The 26,487-nt window shown below is 45.0% G+C and overlaps 1 protein-coding gene across 2 annotated transcripts in view; it reads right to left on the bottom strand.

Annotated features, from left to right (window-relative positions):
* Positions 1-2,087: 2,087 nt before the first annotated feature.
* Positions 2,088-26,487, bottom strand: part of UVRAG (UV radiation resistance associated) — a 62,363-nt gene continuing 37,963 nt past the window's right edge. For both annotated transcript variants that reach the window (XM_015852478.2, XM_015852479.2), the window contains exons 14-15: positions 14,922-15,013; positions 2,088-5,872 (exon numbers count right to left, since the gene is read on the bottom strand). In XM_015852478.2, the coding sequence (XP_015707964.1) occupies positions 5,173-5,872; positions 14,922-15,013 (792 nt within the window). In that variant the 3' untranslated portion in view covers positions 2,088-5,172. The remainder of the gene's footprint in view (positions 5,873-14,921; positions 15,014-26,487) is intronic.

The following is a 26,487-nucleotide window of genomic DNA, read 5'->3' on the forward strand; positions in this document are numbered from 1 at the left end:
CTTACTTCTGCAAACTGCCTGATGCTTGCAGCACGTTTCAGTCCCAGATGGAAATAGAAATGCCAAGGACTCCAGGCAACAAAGCCAACTGGAGGGATATCCCTTCCCAAATGGAGAAGCCAATGGAGACGTACAAGCTGAGAGGCAGAGCAGGGATTAAACTCTGAGTGTTGCACCACGCTGTGACTTTCCATAGGAAGGGAGGAAGATGAAGAGAGAATTCTCCTCACCAGCTGGATTCCTTCTCCTGCTGCCCAGCCCGGCTCCAACGCCAACACCTTGTGCAGAACTCAACGCACCGACCTGACGTGTTTTCCATCCACACGTTGGAGCTTAATGGTTTTTCATGCAGATGTGACTTAATTAACTGACTGCCTGATTACATCCTATGTGAGACTTTTAGAGACCGCTGCACATTTGCAGAGCTGTTCCTGCCAGCCGTAACGTGCTGCGCTACTTCAGGAGGAGCTGCCCATGAGTTGTCCGTGATTTCATATTAACGCCTAGACACAAGACCATGGAACTTAGTCTGCAAGTATATGCATATATATATACATAAATACTTATATATTTCTTTAAACAGAGATGCAAAAAACCCGCAATATCAGACATGAGACAAGGCTGGCTTGAGCCAATTGATGTCAGCTCATTTTTCAAGCCCTGTCCTCCAAAGTCAAAGAATCACAGCATGGTTTGAGTTGGAAGAGACCTTTAAAGCCATCTGGTTCAACACCCCTGCAATGAACAGGGACCCCCACAGCTCCATCAGGTGCTCAGAGCCCCTTCCTCCCGACCCTGGGTGTTTCCAGGGATGGGGATTCACCATCTCTCTGGGCAACCCATGCCAGCACCTGGCCATCCTCATCACAAACACTTCTTCCTTACACCCAGTCTAAATCTCTTCTCTTTTAGTTTGAAGCCATTTCCCCTCATCCTATCACAACAGGCCCCGCTGAAGAGTCTGCTCCCCTCTTTCTCATAGCCCCCCTTCAGATACCGAAATGACTTTAAGTCATCAGCTTTCACTGCTGTTCATTTGAGAGCGTTATCCGTCTGGCACAGCGGGATGAAGGCCTTGCTGGCACTGAGCTAACAGCACCAACCCCTCTGACTCTGGCCCCGCACGCAGAGCGTGGCCCACTGCTGGCAGGTGGACCTGACGGAAAGCCAGCGCTGCTGCCAAAAGGCCAAAAACCCAATAATTAGAGCAAGTGTTAGATTTATTCCCCATCTCACCTCTCCCCGGCCAAGGAAACTACAGTTAGCTTTGCCTAAAGAAACAGGCTGAGCTCGTTTTGGGTAGTGCAGGCAATCAATACAGGCACGCAGCATCGGGCTAAGGAGTGCAGCCCTGCAGCTGGGGCACAAAACATCCTTCCCTTCCCATGAGAGCCACTGGGCTGTCCAGGTAAAGCCGAAAACACAGCCTACATTCTCCTCCATTGGCAGTTTGGGGAGAGAATTTCCCCTGCACAGGAGCAGAAAACATCTGCTTACAGGAGTGGGGAAAGCAGTGCCAGTCCACACGGGGCTCCTCCAGCCAGGTTTTGGCTCAATAGGGCTGTGTCAATGGGTCCTTTGTAATATCTGAGCACCAGAAAGTAATTTCTGTTTATTTTTTGTTGGATTTTTTTGGTGGGCAGCAGTTTGGTTCTGTTCAATAAAGCCAGTGTTAAACCTGAAATAGATCTTGTTTTCCTGTCGAAACAAAGACAACCCAGGCTGGACCTGATGCTGATGTTCTACAGGCATGTCAAGGAATGATACCCGGAGCAGAAACTGAAATGAGGGTTTTAACAAAACACCTTTAAAAATTGACCGCTCAAAGTTAGACTGAGCAAACGGGTTAAACCCAGGTGAGTCGATGCAATACATGCAGCACAAATTCCTTCTACAACAGAGCTGACATCTGACAGCTACAAGAATAAAACTGAGATCGCTTTCTATCATAGACAAAACAAGCTGACTGACAACTAACCAGCAATGAAACCCCTCAGAAGATGGTTTATTGGCAAGCAAAAGCCCCCTCCTCACCTGGGGACAGAAGAAAGCAAACACAAAGGAGCCACGAAGAGGAGACACACAACTTTTGGGTGATACTAATCAGTTTTATTTTATAAATACAGATGAGCTTTCCCGCAGTTACCAAGATAGTTTTAATGTGTCATTGACTATGGGATACTTTGTCTTTTGCCTGTTTTAAATACCTGGTCAAGCAAGGAGAAGCCAATGCTGTTGTGCTCGCTATAAAAATAGATTGGGATATGACCTTCCAAAACTAATATCCTCAAAAGAAACCTTAGAGGAATTTGAGTGAGGGGGAAAAGATTGCAACAAAATGCTTTCTCCACTCGGAGACGTTCAGAGGCATTGAATGGTGTCACGGCTGTGCAGGGACTGAAGGGCTGCTGGCAGTTTAAAGCAGGCTGCGATATACCTTCTCACCTCCCAACTCGCTCTTTGTTTCCTTCCCACTAATGCTGTTCTCAAAGTCATTTACTGGGGAAGAAAATAAAGTCACAAAAAGAAGCTGAGGTCCATACAACCGTACAATCCTCCCATCCTCCATAGCAAAGATGTTGGTTGATGCCTTAATTAGCCCTACAGCGTTGTCTCCCCCCGCCTTCACACCTTCTATATAAAGTGGTGAAGATGGGAAGTAAGCCTGGGAGCAATTTAAGGTCTATGAGAGATGCATCCATAGAAAGCCCAGAGGAGCTAAGTGACACAGATGCAGACATCAGCTGCTGTGTTTGACACGTTAACAAGTCCAGGGCTCCAACGGGAACGGCAACACGAGACAAATAAACTTCATTTGGTTGGGTGCCACCTGAGGAAATGTGCAACTAATGAATAAAAGTCCCAACGATGCTCTACAAACCGAATTACGAGTCAACTCATTGCTCTGAGACACCACCGCTGTGACTGCACAACTACTCTTTGGGTTGCTCTGAAGAGTCACCACCCTACACAGACTGCTGTCATCGTGACAAAGGAACATTAGTGTGACTACAATCCACTCTGTGATACTTTGTGCTGGATTTCAACTCTCTGTGTGCCCAGATGACTCAATGGTACTGAATTTTGGCTACAGCTGAACTGCCAACAGAAGGTAGTGAGGAACAATTAGAGGATCCTCTGCCCAGCTCAAGAAGAGCGCCCTGTGCTGGTTCCAGGTATTCAATTCTGGCTCTCAATGCACTGAAATACAGCAAAAATTCCCTACCTAATTCTTCTCAAAGATGAGGGCTGCGCTTCAAGCCTTTATGGATGTTTTTTGCAAGGTTTCAACAGAAGAGTTTATTGAGGGGAGAAGATATTCACAAGCGTGCCCACATTCTTGCCTTGAGTGCTTCCACCTTACTGGAACAGATCAAAGAAATGACTGAGCAGAAAGGCCCAATCCAACAGCTCCATGGTAGGTACAACCCAACCCAACAGCTCCATGGTAGGTAAAACCCAATTCAACAACTCCCTCCCTGGTAGGTACAACCCAATCCAACGGCTCCATGGTAGGTACAACCCAATTCAACAGCTCCATGGTAGGTACAACCCAATTCAACAACTCCATGGTAGGTACAACCCAATCCAAGAACTCAATGGTAGGTACAACCCAATCCAACAGCTCCATGGTAGGTACAACCCAATCCAACAGCTCCATGGTAGGTACAACCCAATCCAAGAACTCAATGGTAGGTACAACCCAATCCAACAACTCCCTCCCTGGTAGGTACAACCCAATCCAACAGCTCCATGGTAGGTACAACCCAATCCAACAGATCAATGGTAGGCACAGCCCAATCCAACAGCTCAGTGGTAGGCACAGCCCAACCCAACAGCTCAGTGGTAGACACAACTGTTAAAGCTAACAGAAGAAACATGAATACAGTTTTAATAGAGTCATTAAAGTGCTACCTGGAAAATGTATATCCTAGAGTGGTGCTGTGGTGTCTACTGATTCTCACGTACACATCTTGCTTTGACAACACACAGTTGAGATCATACATATCCGCATTTTAAGAAGTTAATTTAGACTGGCCTTACAGAGGTGCTAGGAGAAAGAGTAGGTCATTGGTTCAAAAGAAGGCATGGACAAGGGAGGAAAACAAAAAAGCCAGGCATGATGAAGCTACATATTTTTTATATTTGAGAGCTGATGACCCAGCACCAATTCTTGGGTATACAATATAGAAAGCAAGAGGAATGGAATCCAAACTCAAACAAATACCAGGAATCACAGAGTGGGCTGCAAATTGCTTTCCCATTAGCCAAACACATGTGCCAGGGGTGAGCAGCCCCAAAAGCCAATACTGGAAGGTTCTTCCTTAACATACAGGTGGTCTGGTTAAAAAGATATTAATTTAGATGATGCCAAGTGCCTCCTTTCTACAGAGGGCAGAGTGATGCCACAAGTTAGCCTAATTCCAAGCACAATGGGTGAACCCCACTCACACTGCACACTCGTTAGGCTTCCACTGATTAACTTGGAGATAATGCCTGAAGTGAGAAGGAGACACGAGATTTTAACAAACCTTAAGAGGTGCTTTGGGTCCTCGTAGGCTCTACTGGTAGGAGGACTGAGCATGGAGGAAAGGAGGATACACGAAGATGATGAATCAGGCACAGGGAAGCATCAGTGCAAACAACTGACTATGGCTAATTCATGGCAATTCTGTCACACCAACTGCACTGCTCAGGAGTATATGGGAGAACATGAAGAGCTCTTATCATAATCGCGTTTTTAAATTAACTTCTTTTTCTTTCCTTCTGAAAAGATTAAAGTTTAATTCTAAATAATAGTTAAGAAAACAAATGTTCGTAAGGAGGGCCTGATCAGCACTTTAAGATTTTTGTTTCCAGGAAAGCACTTACAAATGGACTCCACCGCCTAAAAAAAACCCACAGAACCCAACAGGTTATAAATACCAGACACATGAGGACTGGGGGCAGAACCAAAATCTACCTGGGCTGTGAATTATACCGTGATCCTTTGCTATCGTGCTCAGTCACAAGTCTGTTTGTCCTAACACCATTGGAATAGCTTTAGCTTTTTTTTTTTAATATTTATATATATATATATATATAATTAATATAAAGAATAAGTGCAATTTTTCTCTCTATCCCAGATCGCTGATTCCACCTCAGTGTCCGCTATCGGATCCCTGCCCCAGCTCACTTGTCCGAACTTTTACGCGGCCTGCGGAAGCTGGACATGTTTTCATTCAGTGCGTAGATCCTCCGTGAGAACTCCTCAAACTCCCCCAGGACCTGTTCGTCACACTCCACAGCCACGGCATGCTCCACCGGGATGGAGTTAAAGTCTTCTAGCTGATCTCCCGTGCTGAACCCCGTCGCTTCCATCCCCATTATCTCCTCTGCTTGCTCCACAGTGCAGCAAAGGACGGGGCCGAGCGAGGGCCGAAACTCACAGGGCTGCTCGCTGCTTGTGGTGCTGGAACACTCACCGGGCAGCAACGCCCCATTTATTGCACTACTATGTCCTAGGAAAGACTCCTGCTGGTCTTGGGTATTGGTTAGGCTCCCGTTTTCTCCGTTTAAACTGCCACACAAGTCCTCTCCTTTCTTATTTCCTTTTGAGGAGTCCATGGAGGTATCGAGGGAAGAAGATAATGATCCGGGCTTTTTATCTAATTCTCCCACATGGGCCGCAATGGCTACAGGCTGCGTTAAAGCAGAGTCGTAACTAGGAGGAGGAGTTTTGTACTGCAGCCTCTCGTTTCCCGTGCTGGCTCGTTTTCGGAGTCCTTTATCCGGAGAAGGAAGCCCACTGGAAAAGCCAACATCCAATCTGCCGAAGCTCGAGCTCTGCCTCTTTGGAACGGGAATTGCGCTGGATGTGTGGTGTCGATCACTATAAAAGAAGGAAAGGATAAATCACAGCTGTCAGGCACGCTCACGAGCAATACAGATGTTGCACCAAAGGCTGAAGCAATTATTTTATCACAACTCCGAGCTCTGTCTGGCCAACCGCTTGTATCCTAAAGTGCTAAAAAGCCCACAAGTGTTTAACGCCATATGAACTGCAGAAGACACCCCAGAGGACAGCTTTACTGAAAGCCGGCAAGATCACGCAGGGAACATTTACAAAACCCCACGACTTGAAGAGTCAATCACCCAAGAAACCACCACGTTACGTTAATTCGGACTGTTAACACCATTTTATAGGACCAGGCTGTGCTTTATGAATTATTACTGTTGACCGTGTATTTATGTATTTATGGCCTGTGCTGGGCCATCATAAACCCTTCAAAAGCAAGTAATAAGGGCTGAATCCTCTACGAGAGACTTCTTCCAGCCGTGGACTTTACTGACAGCTGCACGAAGGAGGAAAGCCATGCTAACTTTGCTATTTGCAGCTGATTATTTCTGCCAGATCTTTTGCTTTGCCGTGCCAATCGTTCCAAACCTTTTTGGACAAGTGTCAGCATTGGTTTCTTGCGGAACGTGGGATAATCGTGTTTAATTTACAAGTTGAATTTGACTGTTAATACGGTCCCACTTACACCGTCTCAGGGTCTGTAATTTGGAACGTCCGCTTTGCGTCATCTGGGGCGTAACGTGAATTTTCCTTCATGGGTTTAATCCTTATCCAAATACAATCGCCATCCTATATGCAAATAGAGTGCCGTACCTTAACTTTCAAGCAACCAGTTCATTTTCCTTCCAATTGCTTTTAAATACAGTTATTTCTGGTCCCCTGAATATACAACCCAGACTCGGCTGCTGTCAGGATGAGTCAACTTCATTAGTTCTGCTTAAAACTCTCTCCTCCTATTCAAGGCCTGATGGATTTTGGGATATGTCTCACAGGGAGAAATGTTGTAACAGCAGTTACAAACAGCCCTCAACATGGAACCTTTTCCATTTTTAGTTTCTCCCTTTTGTAAATAGGATAAGCAAGGTTGCCACAGGTCCCTGTGTGAAAAATAAGCATCCCCATAGGAAGGCAGCGCGCGGTTCTGCTGCTCTTTCATTGCTTCTCCCATCTTGCTTCCTCCCAGGCTGCCCCTTAATGCACATCTTGGTCTTTCTTCTCCCCTCTAACAACCCCAGTTACCTTAAGGAAAAGCTCCTTGCTGCAATTCACAGTTGCAGACAGTGGAACAGAGCAATAGATACCATGCATGCAGCCAGCAGCAAAGCCAGCAACTTCCTCCTTAGGTCAACTGCTGTTTGACCCCTTTAAGGTGCACCAAAGAGCATTCAAGGCTTTCTTTGCAAAGCTTTGGAGAGTTCTCAGTGGAGGTGACAAAGAAAGCAGCATGTGCCACAGATGCTCTCAAGTGCTGTGTGTGCAGCCTCAGAGGTTATCCCACAGTCCCTTACTGACCAGAGACTTTCACACATGGATTTTAAACACTTCATCCAACCTCCGTACAATCAACCATTTATTTTCAAAATGATGCAATATGACAAAAATCTGAGTCAGGACAGTTGAAAGCTCTGTTTAGGCAATGTGCACTGCAGATGTACGTTAGGGATGGTCTCCTCTCCCCTCCCCTTCCTCCAGCTTGAACCATCCAGCCTTGAATCAGACAATAAGTCATACCGAATAAACCCTCATTTATTTCATTAGATTCTGCTTATCTCGAGACTTGGCTTTTCCACATCTCCTCCAGGCTTGCTGAATCTTCACAAAACTGAGCCCAAAGCATGAGCTTGGACCAGCCTGGCTGCTAAGAGGAGCCCAAACCTGTCACAAGCCTTGTGAGGTACACAGAGGAGCCCAACAGAACAAGAGCTTCAATGCTACAAAGGTCTGGATATGCCTTGCTCGTTATTCTGCTGGGCCCACACCCACCAGGAGGCTTCAGAAGGAATAGCTCTAAGCTTGGTGGAAAAGCCACAGCATAAAATCTTGCATCCTTTACATAGCAAATGAAAGGCTTGACAGAAGGGCTTCTTGTTTCTTGATCTAGGGACAACGCCAAGAAGGGCTTACAGGAAGTTCTGCCATTGTTCTGAATCTTATTTGACTATCTAAAGTCCCGGGGAAGGCATTCAAGAGATGAAAATCTAAGCCTGGAAGAATTTCAAGCTGCACATTGCATTGTGAATTTAAGCACAGATGAGCATTTCTTTTAACAGTCATAAAGCAATCTACTCTTTGCACAATACTGCAGTGATAAAAGCTCCTGTCTGAAATGCAAGCGGTCAGAAAAGGGCCCAGAGAAGAAACAAGAAAAGCAGAGTGGCCTGAACAGGCATGTTTGAAGCTGGTCCTCCTACTGGATGTGATTAGACTCTTTAAAGGACAAAGATATCCGTGCAAAGAGCTTGGCACAAGACTAACTGGCAGGTCTTAAATTACCTTCAGTAAGTGCTGATCAGTCCAACTTAGGTACAACAGAACGTTTGCTATGAAGGTGAAGAAACAGCAAAGATGTTAAGTGCCTGAGTACAACAAACATGAACAACTGCAATGTCTAATTAGCTCCAGAGATGCGGCTTTATAAACTGTTCCGGTGGGCATGTAAACTAGAGCTCCTCTTACAAAGAAATACACCCAAACTGCTTTGTAAATGCAGTCAAAAGGGTGAGAACGTTAATTAGTTTGCAGGACCAGAAGAGTTTTTAAAGTGCTTGTTATGACAAGGCCATTCAAGTTAACGTGTTATGTGTGTCTGAACAATACTTCTTCAGTCCAGCAGCCAAGGGAAAAAAATCTCTCAGTATGTTGAACTGGCAGAATGATCTACACTAAGTGATCTAACAGCCTAAACATAGCAGCAAGCAGAGCTAATCTCCCTCATTTACAAAACAACCTCCCAGTTCTTTAGCAGAGTACATAAGGGCGGTCCATAGGGCAATACAGCAGGAATCATCTTCATTTATCATACGAGCATTCAAACTAATGAATTAGAACAAAAAGCACTTGCAGCCAGGCTCCTTAAACCACATATGGTTAAACCGGCCTTGCTTCAGCCTGTAAGGTTGGGTTTTAATCTGTTGGAGACATATGGAGGCAGATTGCCCATTCAGTTCCTTGCTGCCAACAAATACGAATGGGATGGGCTGAGCTTCAGTCAGGAATAAACACATGGATAACAGCCTAAAGCTGAGAGAGCAGGAATGAGGTCAACAGAATGGCTTAACTGCTTATCAAATATTAGCTACGGCATTTAGATGAAAATAAATACATGCAAAGGCCTTTGGAGATCAGCCATCCAAGAGTTCATTGTGTACCTTCTTTCCACAGTCACTGATGGACAAAATAACAGGCAAGAAGGGTGGGAAGCACCATACTGTGAGCCCTTGGTGATCAAGGGGACCGTCACCCCCTCAGGATGGCTCTTCTTGGCCACAAACTGACCAACCACTAGTTTAGAATGAATGGATCTCTGTACCCACAAGCTGCGGATGCTCCATCCCTGGAGGTGCTCAAGGTCAGGATGGATGGGGCCCTGGGCAGCCTGATCTAGTGACTGATTTAGTGGTTGGCAGGTGGAACTGGATTATCTTTGAAGTCCCTTCCAACCCCAAGCCATTCTATGTGATCAATCATCACACTGCAGGCAAGAGAAAACTACACAGTTCTGAGCTATAGCGGATTAGCCAGTCAAGCCAAGGGACCTCCTCCCGCTTCCTCGCCTTCCCACAGGTGAGAATGTGAAGTCAAACCACGGTTTCAGATCAGAAGTAATGTTCCCAAAGAAGCACAGAGCTCAGACGTACAAGGTTGCTATCACCCTCTAAGAAAACAAGCAGCTGACAGAGGAACTCTATTCTACTCGTATTTCCCTTGAGCAACAGCTGTATGGTTACCAAAACTCACAGCACTGCATCAAGGCAAAGCCGTAAGAAAGAGGTGCTTTATCAGCTTCACAGAATTAATAAGAAAAAAGCACTTCACAAAGAAAATTAACATCCAATTGCCCATAAACTATAGAGACTGCAAGGTATCCTCACTAGCCAAAGAAGAGTAGCGTGCAGGAGTGCAGCCCTTTACTCCGAGATACAGCCTTGAGCTGAGTCCCCAGGGGGGAGCTGGTTCAGCTTCCTGACACAATGACCTGCTTGATCTTCTGAAACCACAAACAGATGTGGACACCTTCCCAAAAGGAACAGCCTGCGACTGGTGGAACAGGAAAACCTGGCCTGATGAACTGTCACTGGGTCTTAATCAGGTGCTTAGGTCATCCAGTTGGATCAGGCTGGGACGAGCGACACAGAGGAATAGGTCAAATTGCTCTTAGGAAGTAGAATTCCTATGTTAAAAACAAAAGTGGAAGAGAAACTGATTTATTGGCTATCGCAGATAAGAGAATTACATCACCACCGATCTCAGTGCTTCACTTGCATCCAAATTGAGAACGGCAACTGATGCATACCCTAACTTCAGCTACAAGTTCTATTGGCAGAAAATCGACAAAATATCTGCTTTCTGCCCCAGAATACTCACTGCTACTCTGCAGTAATTAGACCATTTGGGCAGCCCTGCAGACCTGTGGTGCAAGACGTGAACTCTACACTGCAAACACCTACAGAACAGTGACTGAAAGAGAGGACAGCCACTCCTGGAGTTGTTTTTTTTCCTTGAGAACAGATTACAACTGGAATCCGTTTGTGGTTTTGATAAAGAGTTTCTTCGGTCAGATTCAGTTGCCATTATTTAATCAGTCTGCAAAGGGCACAGAGAAACTGTAAAGCATTATGAGACAGAACACAATTCACAGGCTCCAATATGCATCTTTTCCTCCCCGCAAAACATTTCCTCTGAGGGACATTACTGGATCACAGCTGGTCAAAATACTAAATCTTGATTGTCGGGCCCAAAGCCAAAATCCACAGCTACAGCTCTTTGGTATGAGAATACTTTAACAAAAAAATAATAACTTAAACACCATTTGATCTTTTGCGTGTGTGTGTGTGTGTGTTGCAAACTATGACCTCATGGCAGCAAGGAGGCTAAATGTAGGTGTTTAAATTGGTTTACAGCCATCTGAAATGTCTGAAGCTCCAAGCGCAGCCCTGGGCCAATATCATGTCAGCCGTGCTACAAAGCAATAGCAGCTTCTCACCTTCTCTAAGATTACTGGGTAAGTAACACACAGCGGTGACAGCGATGCAAAGGGAGGCTGCCAGTACGAAGCTGAGGTGAAACTGTGCCTTTTGGCAGCGATGGAATTCTGACACGTGTTTTTGAAATATAAAAATCTTCATAAATTAAGCTACCAGAGTTTCCTCTGCTCTGATGCTACATGTTGGCCTCCTCTTGAGTCTAGGATATGAACCAAGGCATGTCTCTGAAACTCAAATGTCATGATAGGATCATAGAATGGCCGGGGTTGCAAAGGCACACTGTGCTTTGGTTTGTTGTCTTTTGCCTTAAGAAAGTGAGACATCATCCAGGTCTGATAGCAGGAAAGTAAGGCTTTGCTGTTGTGTAGCTTCTGTAACAGCACGTGCAGAGGCAGCAGATCTGTCTTGGCTTCATCTACATGTAACGCAGCAACACTGTGCAGTTGGGGTACAGGAGGAGAACAGTAAATACAGCAGTGCCCTAAGAGAGACAAAGAGGGAAGCAGAGCTTGCAGACCTGCAAGCTTGATGCAATAAATCATGCCAGCTGTGATGTGAAGATATGTATTAATCATTTAAGTGTCCTGCTTGAGAAACTAAAACAAGTTTCACCAGGCAGAGGGATCCAGCAGCAATGCAATTAAACCTCGGTCCAACCCTGCACATCTACAGTGGGCTGTAGGCAGAACTATGAAGCTCATCAGAGCCTGAAGCCTATAGAAACCTATAGAAAACTGCCAAATTTGCTCTGATTGAAGTCTGAAATAATGGGCTCTTCTACCAAAGCTGTAAAAAGTAATAATTAAACATCATCTCCACATCTGGAGGAGTAACAAAACTATTCTGTACTCAGATCTAAACTGATTCTTCTCAGAGAGTGAGGCTAAGCCTGAATTAAATAAGTACAGGCTTTGGCTACCCTGTTTACCTATGGGATTCAATTCCAGGCTGCAGAGAAACACAGGTGTCTCCTGAGGAAAGTAAAAACTACGAGTAGGTCCTCTTCAAAGATAAACCAAGTGCAATGTAAGCGCTGGTGTTTACCAGTGGTTGTGATTTGACAGCAGTCCAGCAAAAGCCATCTAGAGTGATAACAAAGGAAACTGAAGACAAGCAGCTGAACAACAAAAGAACCAACCAGTCAGTGTAAATGGACGTGTGAATAAGAAACAAACTCATCGCTACCTCCCCTGCTCCTGCTCTCATCCCGCAGATGAAGGATAGCCTGGAAATACTTGGCCTACTACAGTCTGCAGCACACAGCATCGGGTTACTCACCTGCTGTATCCTGAAAACGAAAAATCCAATCTTCATTTTAACAGCTGGTGGCCTTTCTGCTTGCTTAAATATATGTAAGCAGACATTATTCACAAGACAGTGGGCATCTGTGCTCTGCTACCTACGCGCTCAACTTCAGTGCCTGGCTATGGAAGTCTGGCCAGTTTTCCCCTTGAGTTAGGCTCCCTGTAAAGGCTCATTGCCATTTATATTATCAGGAAGCACTAAGGAGCCTTGTTTAGAGTCATTAGCCTTGAGTTAAAAAAAGAACAACTATGCATGTGAGTCGTGGGGGTGAGAAGGAAATGAGGCACAGACGTTCATGTGGGGGCAAGGAGGGAATGAGATATTCCCGGAGAACCGTGCTTAATATTCCTACATGTTTTGAAATATTATCCAGCCCAAAAATGTGTTTTGTCTTGCTAATGACTGCGTGTAGCCTAACAGGAAGAAAGAAAACCCGGCAGCATGAAGACAAAACCTCCAACAAGCTGCCACCGTCAGCTCTTCAAAGCTAATGCACAGTGGAAGGGAAGAGCAGAGGGGCACACCTTGAAACCTGATCATAGAATGACCTGGGTTGGAAGGGATCTCAAGATCACTTAATGTGACCCAGAGCCTTCACATCTCTGCTGAATGGAGAGGACAAGGACCACCTGCACCATCCCACCCTGCACATCAGGTTCAGGTGTTCCAGAAGCCATGGTTTGGGTATTTTAGCCCTTTGTTCTTATTCAGGTGACCAAGAGTTATCTTTGGGTTTTGACATCACAGTGATGGATGCCTCACTTAAACCAACAGCGATATCTACCTGATAATTAAAGCTTTTCTTCCTGCACCTCGGGATAAGAAAAGAAGGGAGAATCTACTGAGAATATGGAACTGCATGAGAATACAGCTTCCTCTTCTCTGTTTGCTGGCTGAGCTGGACTTCCATCAGGCAACACTTGCACTGCTCTGCTCAAAGACCATCCCTCTCCTCTCCTCCTCCCATATGTGTTTCCCTTTGCCAAGATGATCCTCCCAGTGCAACGAGTTGCCAAACAGCTTCGCTCGCTTTGATAAGCCTCTCTATGCAAGGGCTGAAGGAAAGATAAAAGCAAAGCAAAGCACAGCAATAAGGGCTGGAAAGTGATACAGAGATGTCTCACAGGACTGTAGTGGCTGTTACTAAAAGCAGAATCCTTGTCCCAGGAGTCTGAAACTGAGCCGCGTTACTCCGAGGCACATTGCTCCATCCAAAGGCTGCTCCTATCATTTTCAACTGGAGCAGCAACAAAAAGCTGCTTCTTTTTCCTTCCCCCTTTGGCCTTTTTGTATTCAAGGGTGTGTGACCACAAGCTGCCTTTATAACTGTTCTCCTTCCCATGTGTACTGGATGAACAGAGATACGCTCAGTCAACTAGAAGGCAGCGATCATCATCTCTGAAAAAGCAAAACCCTTCTGAAGTTTCAGCAGTGAGAAGATGGTATAAAACCTGCAGGGTTTGCTCAGTGCTCCAGGGAACTCAGATACAATAGGAACAGCCCCAGGAAGCTTTAATTCCAGTGTTAAAGATCAGCCAGTGTCACAGCGGTGTCATTTCAAATCGTATCTTCTAGTTTTGAGATTCTCCCAGAAGCCACGAACCAGCTCCAAGTCATTAATGTCTGCCTATTAGTGCTTCATAGTTTATTATCCCATTAGGAGCAACTCTTCACCCCAATTTAGCATTAACTGTGACAGAAGTAGTGTTGAGTCCATCTCCATCAGCAGGGCAACACCAAGTGATCTGGCAGCAAACCCTGCTGGGGTTACCTCACACTGGATGGTATTTTCAACACCTTGCAGCATCTGGAATATCTGCAAAGAGCAAGGCAGTGACACAAGAGAACATCCACCACCTCCACAACCACGGGGTAGAGGCGAATCATTAACTGAGGGCTCCTAAAACTGAACAATGCTATGTTTGGGTGGCAATCGGGCAGCTAAAGAATGAAGATAGGGAAGGAAGGACAGAACTGTTTGAAGGTCAGATGCTGCATGAGTAAATGCAATTCAAAAGAACACATATAAATGAGTGTGAAGCACGTAAAGACTGCAGGGATGAGCCTTCGACATTTGTTACAGGGTATCTCAGCGGCTTTAAGGAGAACTGCTCAAGCCTTATGCTGAAACAGCTTCTGCAAGGAAACCCCACGCTGGCCTTGTAACACAGCAGACTGGTTTCTGTGACTTTCTGTATAGAGAAAGGAGAGGATTCTGGATCCTCCACAGCTAATCACAGCAATTAGCATTTCTCTGTAATGCTGCCCTGCCTTCAGTTACCAAATAATGGAGCTTCCCATTTAGCAACAACACTCAACACACAACAGCTCTTTTCACTAGCATCGATTATGCTCATCTTGGTGGTTCAACCTTAATGATTGTGTGATTACAATTCACAGACTACCACGCAGCTCGCTTCTATTATACTTTAAAGCAAATGGGAAGGCAGATGCTAACCAGGCTTTTAAGACCTGTTCTGTTTAAGGTCTTCCAAGCTCCTGGACTGTCACAATATACAAGGGCTGGCAGCAGATGCATCGAATGCCTAAAAAAAAAGAAGAAAACTGCTTACCATCTGACCATGAGCCCGAGCTCCATGAAATTTTTCAGGTTAGGAAGAGTTTGCCGTAGATCTGGAGTACTCAGCCCATGTTGATATCTAAGCTACAAGAACAGGCAAAGATAACATTAGTACGGCTTTCCAAACCCCGCATCCCGATGGATATCATAACGTGCTCTGTTATTTCAGCCAGTTTCCAAATAAGCTGTAGGATCATCAAGTATTTCCAGGCCATCTATTATTCTTAAGGAAATATTCCATTTAATACTCATAACCTCATATTAGCAAAACCCACCCAAGAACAGGGACAAACCCATCAGTCAGTACAACTGCTAAACCTCATTACCCTCCTTCCGTTTCCTATCTGTAACGGGAGAGCAGCCTTACAGCTCAACACCAAGTGGGCAGCACAGATTTCAACACAACATCCTACACGTTCACCAACTCCCTACATGTATTTCTGGGCAAGTGCCATCCGTCATCCTGAGCACATCAACGTATGCGGGACCATCAGCTGCATCAACTACTACAAACACACGCTGTCCAACAGCTGAAGTAAATCTGTGTTCTTTTAATGGTTTATATCAACATTTAAAGCGCTTTCATAATTGAAGCCAGCGGTCAAACACTGCCACGTAGCTCAGCTAACAGGTTCGAAGCCTTTAGTTCTTTAGCCCAAGCATTAATGGGTACAAACAGAAAGCATGTTGACTCCACGCAAACTGCAACATGTTTTTACCCCCAGATTATCACACAAAGTGCATACAATAAGTTCAAGGAATGTTTGGACGTTGTGTTGTGGGACGTGGTTTAGTGAGAACCATTAGTGATGGGTGGACAGTTGGACTGGATGATCTTTTAGGTCTTTGACAACCTTGGTTTTGGCACCTCACCACTCTCTCTCTGTAAAGAACTTCCCCCTGACATCCAACCTCAATCTGCCCTCCTTCAACTTGACGCCATTTCCCCTTGTCCTGCTGTTACCTGCCCTTTCAAAGCGTTGACTCCTCTCCTGTTTGTAGACTCCTTTCAGCTACTCAAAGTTGTCGATGAGCATTACTTTAAAACCCTCCAACAGTTCCAACTCAGACACTCAAACAGCGGCTGCCCCAGTGTGATACTCACAAAGCCAAGCGATGAAACACAGAACAATCCCACAAAGCTAATTCTTTTGTATTATTTTTTGAGCTCCACGCCTGTTTCTGCAACGCCTGAAAGCAGGATGTGGGAAGGCAGCATCCAATTGGAAGGACTTCTGCTTCAACACAAGAGCTCGTCTAATTCCACTCAAACAAAGCACCAACATAGGAGAACAAAACTCTTGAAATCAGGAATGATTTCTATGCTTGTCTGTGTTTTAGAAAGAAAAACTGCTTTGGAAGAAACCCATCCTGAGCTCTGCACTGTACAACAGCGGAACATTTATTACGGGGTTTATTATTTCCATATGGACATGGCCGAGTCGTATGGTGGGCTTGGCTTCATATTTTCTGCTACAGTGATAGAACCTGGATTAAGACGACCATACAATGTAAATTACTAAATGATCACCACATTCTCCTGATGGGATTATAGTGGGCTTGGTTAACCAAAGAAGCAGCCTGAGGCAAGAGGAAAAAATAAGTAAATTAAAAGCATTACATTCGTTGCTCCTACCGCAATCGGATTTTAATACGACACTCATTTTTACAGTCACCCTTAAATTCTAAGGTTTCATAGCATGAAAAGAATTGGATTAAAGGATCTCTCTAATCCCAACAGCCAAGATCAGAGGAATGCATGGGAGTCGGGCTTGTTTCAAAGCACGTACAAGAAACGTTGCTCTGGCTAAAAACGTTGAGAGATTGCAAACAGACGAGATGCACAGCAAGGAAAGTCAGGATGCGAGTTCTGGGAAGCCTCTAGAATAAACAGGATGGATTTCACTTGGTAAATTACATTCTGTTTGCAGGCAAACAAGAGCAGAAAAGCTGGCTGTGCGCTGCCTCCATCTCCTAAAACAGAGCTCTGTTTTCAGTTGTTGCTGTTGAATGTCACTGTCTGCACCCATTCCACCCTGAGATACCAAGGAACCAAGAGGAGGTTGTTCCTTCAGCATGCAACAGACCCAGCCATCCAAACCCAAATGAAGCCCACAGTTTGTCTTCACTTCTATGAATGACTGCTTAGACTCCATGGGGCCGTATGTAAATCATTAATGATGCTCTAATTGCCATTTCCTGACTTATATTTAGCTCCAATACACAGCTTCATGTCCTTCAGTGCTACGTGACTGAAGAAACACACCACATAGTAAACAGGGACTGGGAAAGAACTAAGCTTCAGACAGCAGGCACTTCAGAGAGCAGCACGAGTCTCCTATCTGACCAGTTATTATCAACATAGAAAGAGGAAGCAAATGAGATGCATCATGAGCAGAGAGCTCAAGGGTGTCCACACTGAAGGAAATGAGGAAGTGAGATTTCTTAAATTACACTGAAATTCCTTTTGCACATCTCAAAATGAGACATTTCTGGAGCTTTATCACTTTGGCTTCTGGGATAACTGACATCAGTCCAGGCTGGCTACTAGAGATATAAAGAAAGGAGTAAAATGGTTTGGGTTGGAAGGGGCCTTTAAGACCAAGTTCCAACCCCTCTGCAATAGGTAGGAGATACTTTTCTATAGGATCTGTGAAAACAAACCTAAATGCAACCAATGGGATCCCTTCGTTCAGAAGAGATCTCTACCCTCGAGAAACCCTGTGTGATAAACTTAATTTCAGCATTATGAAAAGTGTTTGAAAATCAGATAAGGCTGTACTTAGAACTGTTAGCTGGTAACAGCACAGGCTCTGCTCTGTTCAAGACTCTGAGCTTTTGTCTGTCCTAAGATAATTCCCCCAAGGAACACCCATAGAAAAGAACCCAAAGAAACAGGAGATGAAATTTAGATTGAGGCCAACTCCACCTGCTTCAGCCTGTCGTACCAGTGGGTAAATTCTATGGTGCTACGCTATTTATTCCAACATCATAAAGGAACCAGACATGTTCAAACAAAGGAACTCAGAGCAAAAGGTATTTCTCTCTTAAAATGCCTATTAAGCTGCACAGATTCAGCTGCTCTCTTGTACTTTCCATAACGTAGGTAGCACAAGAACTATTACACTCCCTCAATTAAATTGGCTTAACAAGAAACCACTCAGCTACCTTCCTATTGCTGTGCAATATGAGGTTGTATACCCAAGACCAAAATTAGGGCTCTCCCCGCTAAGCAGCTGCTTCTTATAGGAAACAACACTGTTCTGAAGCTACGTGCAAAGAAGAACAGACTGTTTCCTATACTAATTCCTGTTAGAGCACTCCGTGATTAGTGGTATACAAGCAGATGTATTTACTTCCAACCAGAAACCACAGAGTATCTGCTCTGGAATACTCTTTTTTTGAGGGGGAGCTCCAAATGACTCCAATTTTGAGCTCATCTGTTCATCATTTAGCATACCGTTTCCCCAGCCATATTCATCTTGTTCTAAGACACGTGGGAGCAGCCTTCCAGCTCAGACTATGTTAATAAAGTTCAAAACACCAGTCCCTTCAGTGCTTGGTATGCACAACAGCCAGTCTGAACCGAAACCTCCAGCATTTTTGCACTTCCTTTAGTCTCAGACAGTGGGTGAGACAGCAGGTCAGCCCCGCAGTGCTCCCGTAGCACCATCTGCATCCACGCGGCGGGGGGACCCGAGCCTCTACCACGTTGTGCACGTGCTATTTCCAATTACTCTCAGTTAAGTGAGGAAGGGCCTTTCTTTTCCGATAGCACTGATTTTCAAAGGACATCTGCTCCGCAAATGTGAAGGCAGGCAAACAAAAATAGAAGCAAGATTGTTCTCTCAATCAAGTTCACGGCGTAAATGCTTGGCTTGCGCCCAACGTGAGGCTTTCAGAGGCCGTCAAACACCGGGACGTATAAATATAAAAAGCAAGTTTTAATAAAACGACGTGGTTAATTGTTTTACAAGATCCTGGATGACTTTTCAGAGTACGAAGGAGCACTGGCTGGGATTCAGATGACTAAGCACAGCAGTAATGAAAACAGAAAGTGTTGTTATAATGCCTGTTGCTATATAAACAACCTTGGGGGATCGGTGAAATAATGCCTGCTGCTATACAAACAGTTGTGTGTGTTTATACCTTTTGGGGGACATGATAAAACTGGAGATGATCTGCACTCTTAGCATGTCACTTGCCTTTGTTTCCTTAAGCCTCGCTAGTTGTTCCATCTCTGAACTGCTACGCATGTTTACTGCACAACTTGTCTAAAGCTGGTTGGGTTGGAAGGGACCTCAAGGATCATGAAGCTCCAACCACCCCAGCTGCATGCAGGGCCACCAACCTCCTCATTTAATACCAGTTCAGGCTGCCCAGGGCCCCATCCAACCTGGCCTTGAACACCTCCAGGGATGGATGGAGCATCCACAGCCTCTCTGGGCAGCTGTTCCAGCACCTCATCACTCTTGGAGTAAACAACTTCCTCCTGACATCCAACCTCAATCTGCCCTTCTTAACTCCAAACCATTTCCCCTTGTCCTGCTGTCATCTGCCTTTCAAAGAGTTGCTCTGAGAAGGAAAAAAGGAGACAGTCATTGGAAGTGACCCTCTCAGAAGCGCTCAGATACAAAGCTATTCTAGTTATAATGACTTCATGTTGATACGCCCTCTTCTCCCAGGTGGGTTTCAGAGCTGCTCAGAAGTCCATTCTGAAGAGCAGATGTTTCTTCTGCATTTCATCTACTAGTACTAAACTCACAAGAAAAACAAGTGAAAAACAAGTTGCACCAACAACCCTGAGAATCCACATATACCTTCATTAATGCACAGAGCACAAGCTTTTAAATGCACGAAGCTGTCCTTAAAAACATAGAAAAAGGCCTCCGAGGAAAATCATCTTGAACTCCCACCGTTATTGATGTAGCAATAACAAACAAGGCATACAAACAGCAATCAAAGCTCTAACAGGACAACAGCTGTGCTTTATGCTGGCCCTTCAAGGGCTGCTTACAATCACACTTATTTTTATAGCATGCTTACTCTAAGACAGGCTGATCTCATCCCAGCCACAAGCAGAAGCTGCTATCAAGAAGATATTCACTCCTTCTCTTGCCTTTATCTGTAAGAGTGGCAACTAATAGTCAAGATCACTGAATCATTAAAGTTGGAAAAGACCTCTAAGATCCCGAGTTCAACCCCAGCCCTTCCCACCACGGTCCTCAGCTTTCTCTGTTTTACCATAGAATCACATTAACCTGCTGCTTCTTCACATCCACAAACACGTTCTGCCCACTACTTGCACGCAGGAGTGGATGCAACACGGATGCTGAGCAAGCTGTAAAATCCCCACCCAACATTTAAGAGAGTTTGGCTAATTTTTTAAAACCAAAGGCTGATAATAGGCAATATTTAACACTGGATCCTGGTTTCACAGCAATAGTGTTTATTGGAGACAGACCACAAGAAAATAAGGAAATAGGAGTACGTGTTTGAGTACATGCAGAGCACGCTGTAGAACTAAAACATCTAGATGAGCCAAAAGCTGTGTTTCCTCCTGCATTCCCTTGCTCATATTAGCAAAGCCCTTCCTGACAGTAAACACAATACCTCTCCAGAGAGGTCTCGAGCCTTCATGGTTCAATTCTGGTGTCCCAGTAAGGATATGGGAAACCACAGTCAAAGGGAGACTGGGGGAAACAACCACTTCCATAAGAGAACCATTCCCGTAAAATGTGGTGGCTGTTGTAAATGAGGTGGGCTTGTTACAAAAACAACATACATGGGGCCCCCCTGCCCATAAAGATGCCTCTCATACGCCACGACCATTTTACAGAACCGACATTAAAAGGAAAAAAAGGCAGTTTAGGAGATAGAGCAGTTACTGGCCTCAGAAAAGCTTCCCCCCTTCCCCACTGAAGAGCTCCAATAACTAAAACCACGTTTAAAGTTCAGCTGTAGTCTGGCCGCATTATGGATTGAAGAGATGAAACTATGCAGCATAACCTCTCCAGGTTCAGGTCAGAACTTCTTAAAACACCTCGGTGTCACAAAACAATGTTTATAGGATTAGGTGATGCGGGCACATATTTCCTATGACTTCATGCAGGCTGAACGTCTGCCTAAAAACCATTACATCAGGCGCAGAACAAAAGGTCAGATGGGCAAAAGCCAAGAGAAAGGTAAATAACGCTCCATCCCTACACCTTAAACACGTTGTTTGCTTTACACCTTCAGCTCCCCGGGCGTGATATTGCACTGCATGAGAACGGCTTAAGATTGCTGTTTAACCTACAGACACCAAAAGGGCAAATAGCTCTGGGAGCACACGGGTACGCGCATAGAAATCACCTACCTGATTCAGGCTGGAAAGCAAACAGGGTGAGCACAGCACAAGCTGGAAGGCTGTATGGGCTCACCAGGGCTACTGCAGCAGCACAAAGGATGGCTGAGCATCTGCACAAGCCTGTGAACAGCTCTGCCAGCAATGAGGTTTGCCCTCCCTAGAATGGTTTGGAGCCAAATGAGTTATTGCACATGCTGAAGGAACAGGACATCAACATGCACGTGGTATCAGCTTTGTGCTCTGAAAAATCCATCCCAAAAGCATTAACAGGCAGCTTGCTCGTTTGGCATCGGGGTCATTTTCCTCTGTACCTTAAGATGCTGCAGGAAAGGAACCCAGAGAATTAGTTCTACGTGCACGAACAAAATGCTCCATTAAGGGGTACATGTGTAGTGACAGAAGAGTAGGTCTCTAGCTCAAACTCTGAGCTCTCCTGTGCTGTGTTAGAAAAGCCCTTTACAAAGGAAAAGGAAAACAGAGTTCTTGACAGTTTACCTAAAGCACTGATCCGTACCTGCAGAATCTGCTCCTTAAAGTGAAAACATTCTTGTTTCCAGAAAGCAAGAGACTCCATAGAAGAGCAAGTGAGCCCATCCCAGAGATATCAAAAACGATACAAGCCAACAGACATCAGACACACTTATTCCCTTTGTTAGAGGATGACTCGTTCTGAACTTCAACCACAGTACACACCAAGCCTGAAAGGCTTCTATGGATGATTAAGCAGCTGTCCTAACCAAAAGCTTTCAAAACAGGATTTGTGCCCTGATGTGCCAAATCCCGTCCAGAACAGTCAGAGTCTGTCTCACAGAGTACACAACATTCACACTGAGCAATGGCAGAAGAGATGCCCCGTCCATCCCTGGAGGTGTTCAAGGCCAGCTTGGATGGGGCCCTGGGCAGCCTGGGCTGGTATTCAATGTGAAGGTTGGCGGCCCTGCATGCAGCTGGGGGTTTGGAGCTTTGTGATCCTTGAGGTCCCTTCCAACCCCAGCCATTCTGTGATTAGCTTTAATGAATAAAAATCATAGTCAGGTTTCATGATCGGGTAACTTAGCGCCTCTGTGCCTTAGAACAGGTTGTTTTTATCTCGTGAAGTGATGGCAACAGGGCAGAAAGTAAGAGGGCTCACAGATAAAGTCCATGAGTTCCATAGGTGTTAATGCTTTGCATCTGAAAAGTCAGGCTTGTCTCTAGAGCACGCACCCCACTCACTAGGAAACACTGCAGACTCTTTCCTACACTAATACACTGTGCTGTGGCTTGATACTTCCCACTTTCCCATCTCTTCCAATTGCAAAAACCAATCCCTATATAAACTACAAAGCAGTTCAAGTTGGCAACTGCCTTCATGTGCGCCAGCTTAACTATATGAGGAATCCATCCTCCTTCTGATTACTAAATCTCAGTTCTATTTTAAACACATACCCACGTTGTTTTAACAACTAACTTAGCAGGGTTAGCATGCAGAGACGATGATGACAGCCAATGATCCAACACACAGAGTGAGGGGCTCCTGCCAGTGAGGGGCTGGTCCCCATCATTCTGTTGGCTCAGCAGATGGTACCAGCCCCACCATTCCACCCAGCCTCACCATCCTGTGCAAGCAGAGCAGGAAATAGAGCCTGCAGCACTGCAGGTGCTGTGATCAGGGCAAGCTGGTGAGCCAAGGGATGCTGGTCCTTCACTGATCAATGCAGACTGCCTCTAGCCAAGGACGAGGCAGGCTGCCATCTGAATGAAAGGATGACTGCCATTACAACTAAGCCAGTCTCATTTCAACCTATTTTACCTTGGCATGGGTGATAGGAAAGGAAAAAGAGAAAGCTTTCCAACAGTTTGCAAAAAAATAAAAAAAAAATAAAAAAGCCATCTGTAAATTCCCCAATTCTAAATGATCTGGCTGGGTATCAGCCCGTTGCTGCCCTAGGAGACTTTCAGGAATGAAACCCCTCCTAAATGCTGTTGGCCCTGTGCAGCTGGAGAGGGTACTTGTGGTTTTTCAGGTGCAGCTCCTTCCTCTTCGCATTCAAATGAACGCCTGGCACTTGACAAGACGAGGGCTCTGCACTGGATTGAACCTGTGCTCTTTCAGGAACACTTTTCCCTGTGCAGTTAAATTGGCCACGGATTCAGACAGTGGATTCTTTCTGAACTGTACGTTTTATGATCTGAGTTTAGGGGCCTCATAAATGATGCAGTATGCAAGTCACAGTACTCTGCACCCTAAGGGCCATAACCACCGCAGCTACGCCGATACCCACAGAACTCTTTAAGACCCTTCTGCTCGGCAGCGTTTATTGCCAAAACAAATTTCTGCTCCTAATGTTTCTGCTGTTCAACTTCCCATGGAAAAGTTTAAGAGTTTTCTATTATAAAGCTGATCCTCTCCCATGTTAGATAGGCTAACAGAGCCAGCAGCGAGGTAATCTAGCCTCATTTCATCTTTAAGAGCTGATTCTCAGTGCAGTTTCTCATATATGGTGCTAGCAGGTAGGCGTTCAGCTTTTATTTCATGCAGCTATTAGAAAGATGCCACTTTGATTGCCACTAAAACACATCTAAACATACTTTGCTTTCCTTCCACGCTTCTGGGAACGTTATTTACCCCATGCATTAGACAAGCTACACAAACAACACTCCCAGGAGAGCAGGAATAGATGTGCAAACTTCTCTACTGAGTCATACAATACCTGCAAACGTTGCCTGCCACCAAGTGGACACGGTGGCTCTGGACACATAGATGGAAGATTAGACCAAGTTCTTTGCTTGGATCTCCGTGATGTGAAAATAAACAAATTTCCTTGGGAGAACTGACAAAAGATCGGCCTCATGATTTTCTTTCCCCCTTCTCGAATAAGTTCAGATGTTGCTAATGATTGTCAGATGAAAGCAGAACTATTTGTTGGCCGGGGCTCAGCAAATCATGCCAATGTGAATAGATGTATCAGACTAACATCACTCAGCTGTCAGCAGACAAAAATCAAGGCTGGATCAGAAGGGAAGCCTGGCCTCGTGGGGTTGTGCTGACCACATACTCAACGTGATCAGGGAGTAAAAAGCCTTAACTCATGCAGTGCAATGAAATTAAGAAGATCTCTCAAAACCTGTGGATGTGGTGCCTGGGAAGGGACATTCTGCCTGCAAACCTCTGGCAAACAGCAGCGATGAACCAGGATAAGATGGGACTCATCCACTTCTCTGCTCAGCCCTAGGGAAGCAAAGGGTTGTAGCACAGCCCGATTTCATCCGGTTGGCTTTGCAAGTCTGCTTTCAACAGCCAGCAGCTAAGGCAAAACATCATCATTTCAAAGGGCATGGCCACTAAAGGAAGATAGAGATAGCAACCAAGATTAAAGCAGCAGCAAGACTCAAACGGGAACCTTCAGTTCTATGGGGAAGTTGGACTCAGGAGTTCATTTGTCTCTTGATCTTCCAGAGTTCTTATCTGGAGCCTCTCTCCTCTAGTAACGGAATGAAATAAAACATAATCGGACACTTGGAGTTGCAAGAAAATTCATTGACCTGCTGACAATTCATTGGCCTGTTGACAAGGAGATAGATGCAGTAAATCTCCTTCCAACCAGGACCAGAAGAATCTAGCTCTATCACTCGGAAGTATTTATTTCCTCTCCAAGTAACTTGATGAGGAATAACATGTCTGGCATTTATCACGCAAGAGACAAGCTCTTGAACACCCAGAGGAATTGGTAGTTTCATGAACAAAAATGGTGTATTCACACTCATTTCAATGGCCCTACATTGTATACGTGTGAGTTAGAGGTAACAAACAGAGGGAAGAAGCCACATAATGCCTTGTATACCATTAAGGATCAGCTTTTCTCCAGCAGTGACCTCACGTGTGCTCATTAAGGGGCTCACCTCAAGAGGGATGGGTTGTCACTAAAACCATGGCAGGATCATCTCTTGGTATGGAACAAAGAATCTCCATCAAAGTCAGTTTGAGCAACCAAGAATGAAAGGAAACAGAAAAGCTGCCAGCAAGCAGCAAATAAAGCTTCTCTTCCTACAGGCCTGAGATTTCAAAGCCAAACATTTTACTCATACCCTACGCACTATGATTAAAAGGTAAATAGAAATAACTGAGAGTGAAATCCCGGAGCACCAGGACCATTGCTCTCAGCTCAGCTAATCTCAGCCCAAGGCCACGATGAGCTGAGGGGCACATACACCACTCTCAAAGATGAGAACACTCTGGGAGATGCTACCTTGCCCGTGCTGCATGGTGCTGTGCTTAGCACACACATAGAAACCTCAACTCTGAGCTGCTAACACTTATCCACTCAACAGGGCCATTGAATGCATTGAATGCCATGAATGGCACGAACTCTACTGTGAAAGACCAACGCAAGAGCTGATATCATTCCCATATTGAAGCTTTGCTTTCCTCCGATACTCCACAGGCATCCAAAACACAGCTGGCCACACAAGCTCTGTTGCTGCTATCTCCTGGTATCTAATGCTTCTCAAACTCATGTTATAAACCCATGAAATTCACTGCCATCTTGAGCAACTGTATCCTGTTTCACCTCTGACAGCTCTGCTGTTCCTGAGCTATTTCTTTCTGTTGACATTAATAGATATAACTAATTTTCCTTTAAAAAAATGCTTAGGGAACGTTCATTACCAGTCAAAAGAGCTGAAATCACAAGTGGAAATTTCTGGGCTTACCTCATGTTATCCCACATAAGAAGCTACTCTGAACATCGTGAAGGGTTCAGCGTTACCAATAGAAAATAAGAGGGACTGAAGCAATTTGTGCTCACGTACAGATGGAAGTTATTATGAACTCTCCGAATTAACACACATTGTTTTGACTTTGGAATGTAACAGCAAAGCAAGTTTCTCCAAATAAATGCTCTACCGAGCTAAGGCTGAGCTGCTTCTAATTCCAGCTGAATTCTCCTGAGCGCAAGATGTGGTTTTCATTGTTATTATCCCGCTGTTTCACAAAGCTGTACCACTTCATCTCTAGAAGAGAGTTTGGATTTCAAGTCATTTTGGTTAATATCAGCCTCCCTCTTCATCCCCAACTCACATTACTCCTTGCCCTGAGAACTGCAGATAATTGTGAAAGGGGAGGAAAAAAAAGGAAAACACAACAAAACCATACAGAAGGAAACTTGTATGGATGTGGGGAAGTTGATACAAATCCTTGCAAGAAGACATTTGAGTCAATACGAGTTTT

Source organism: Coturnix japonica, chromosome 1 (genome assembly GCF_001577835.2).
Source record: "Coturnix japonica isolate 7356 chromosome 1, Coturnix japonica 2.1, whole genome shotgun sequence".
Lineage (NCBI taxonomy): Eukaryota > Metazoa > Chordata > Aves > Galliformes > Phasianidae > Coturnix > Coturnix japonica.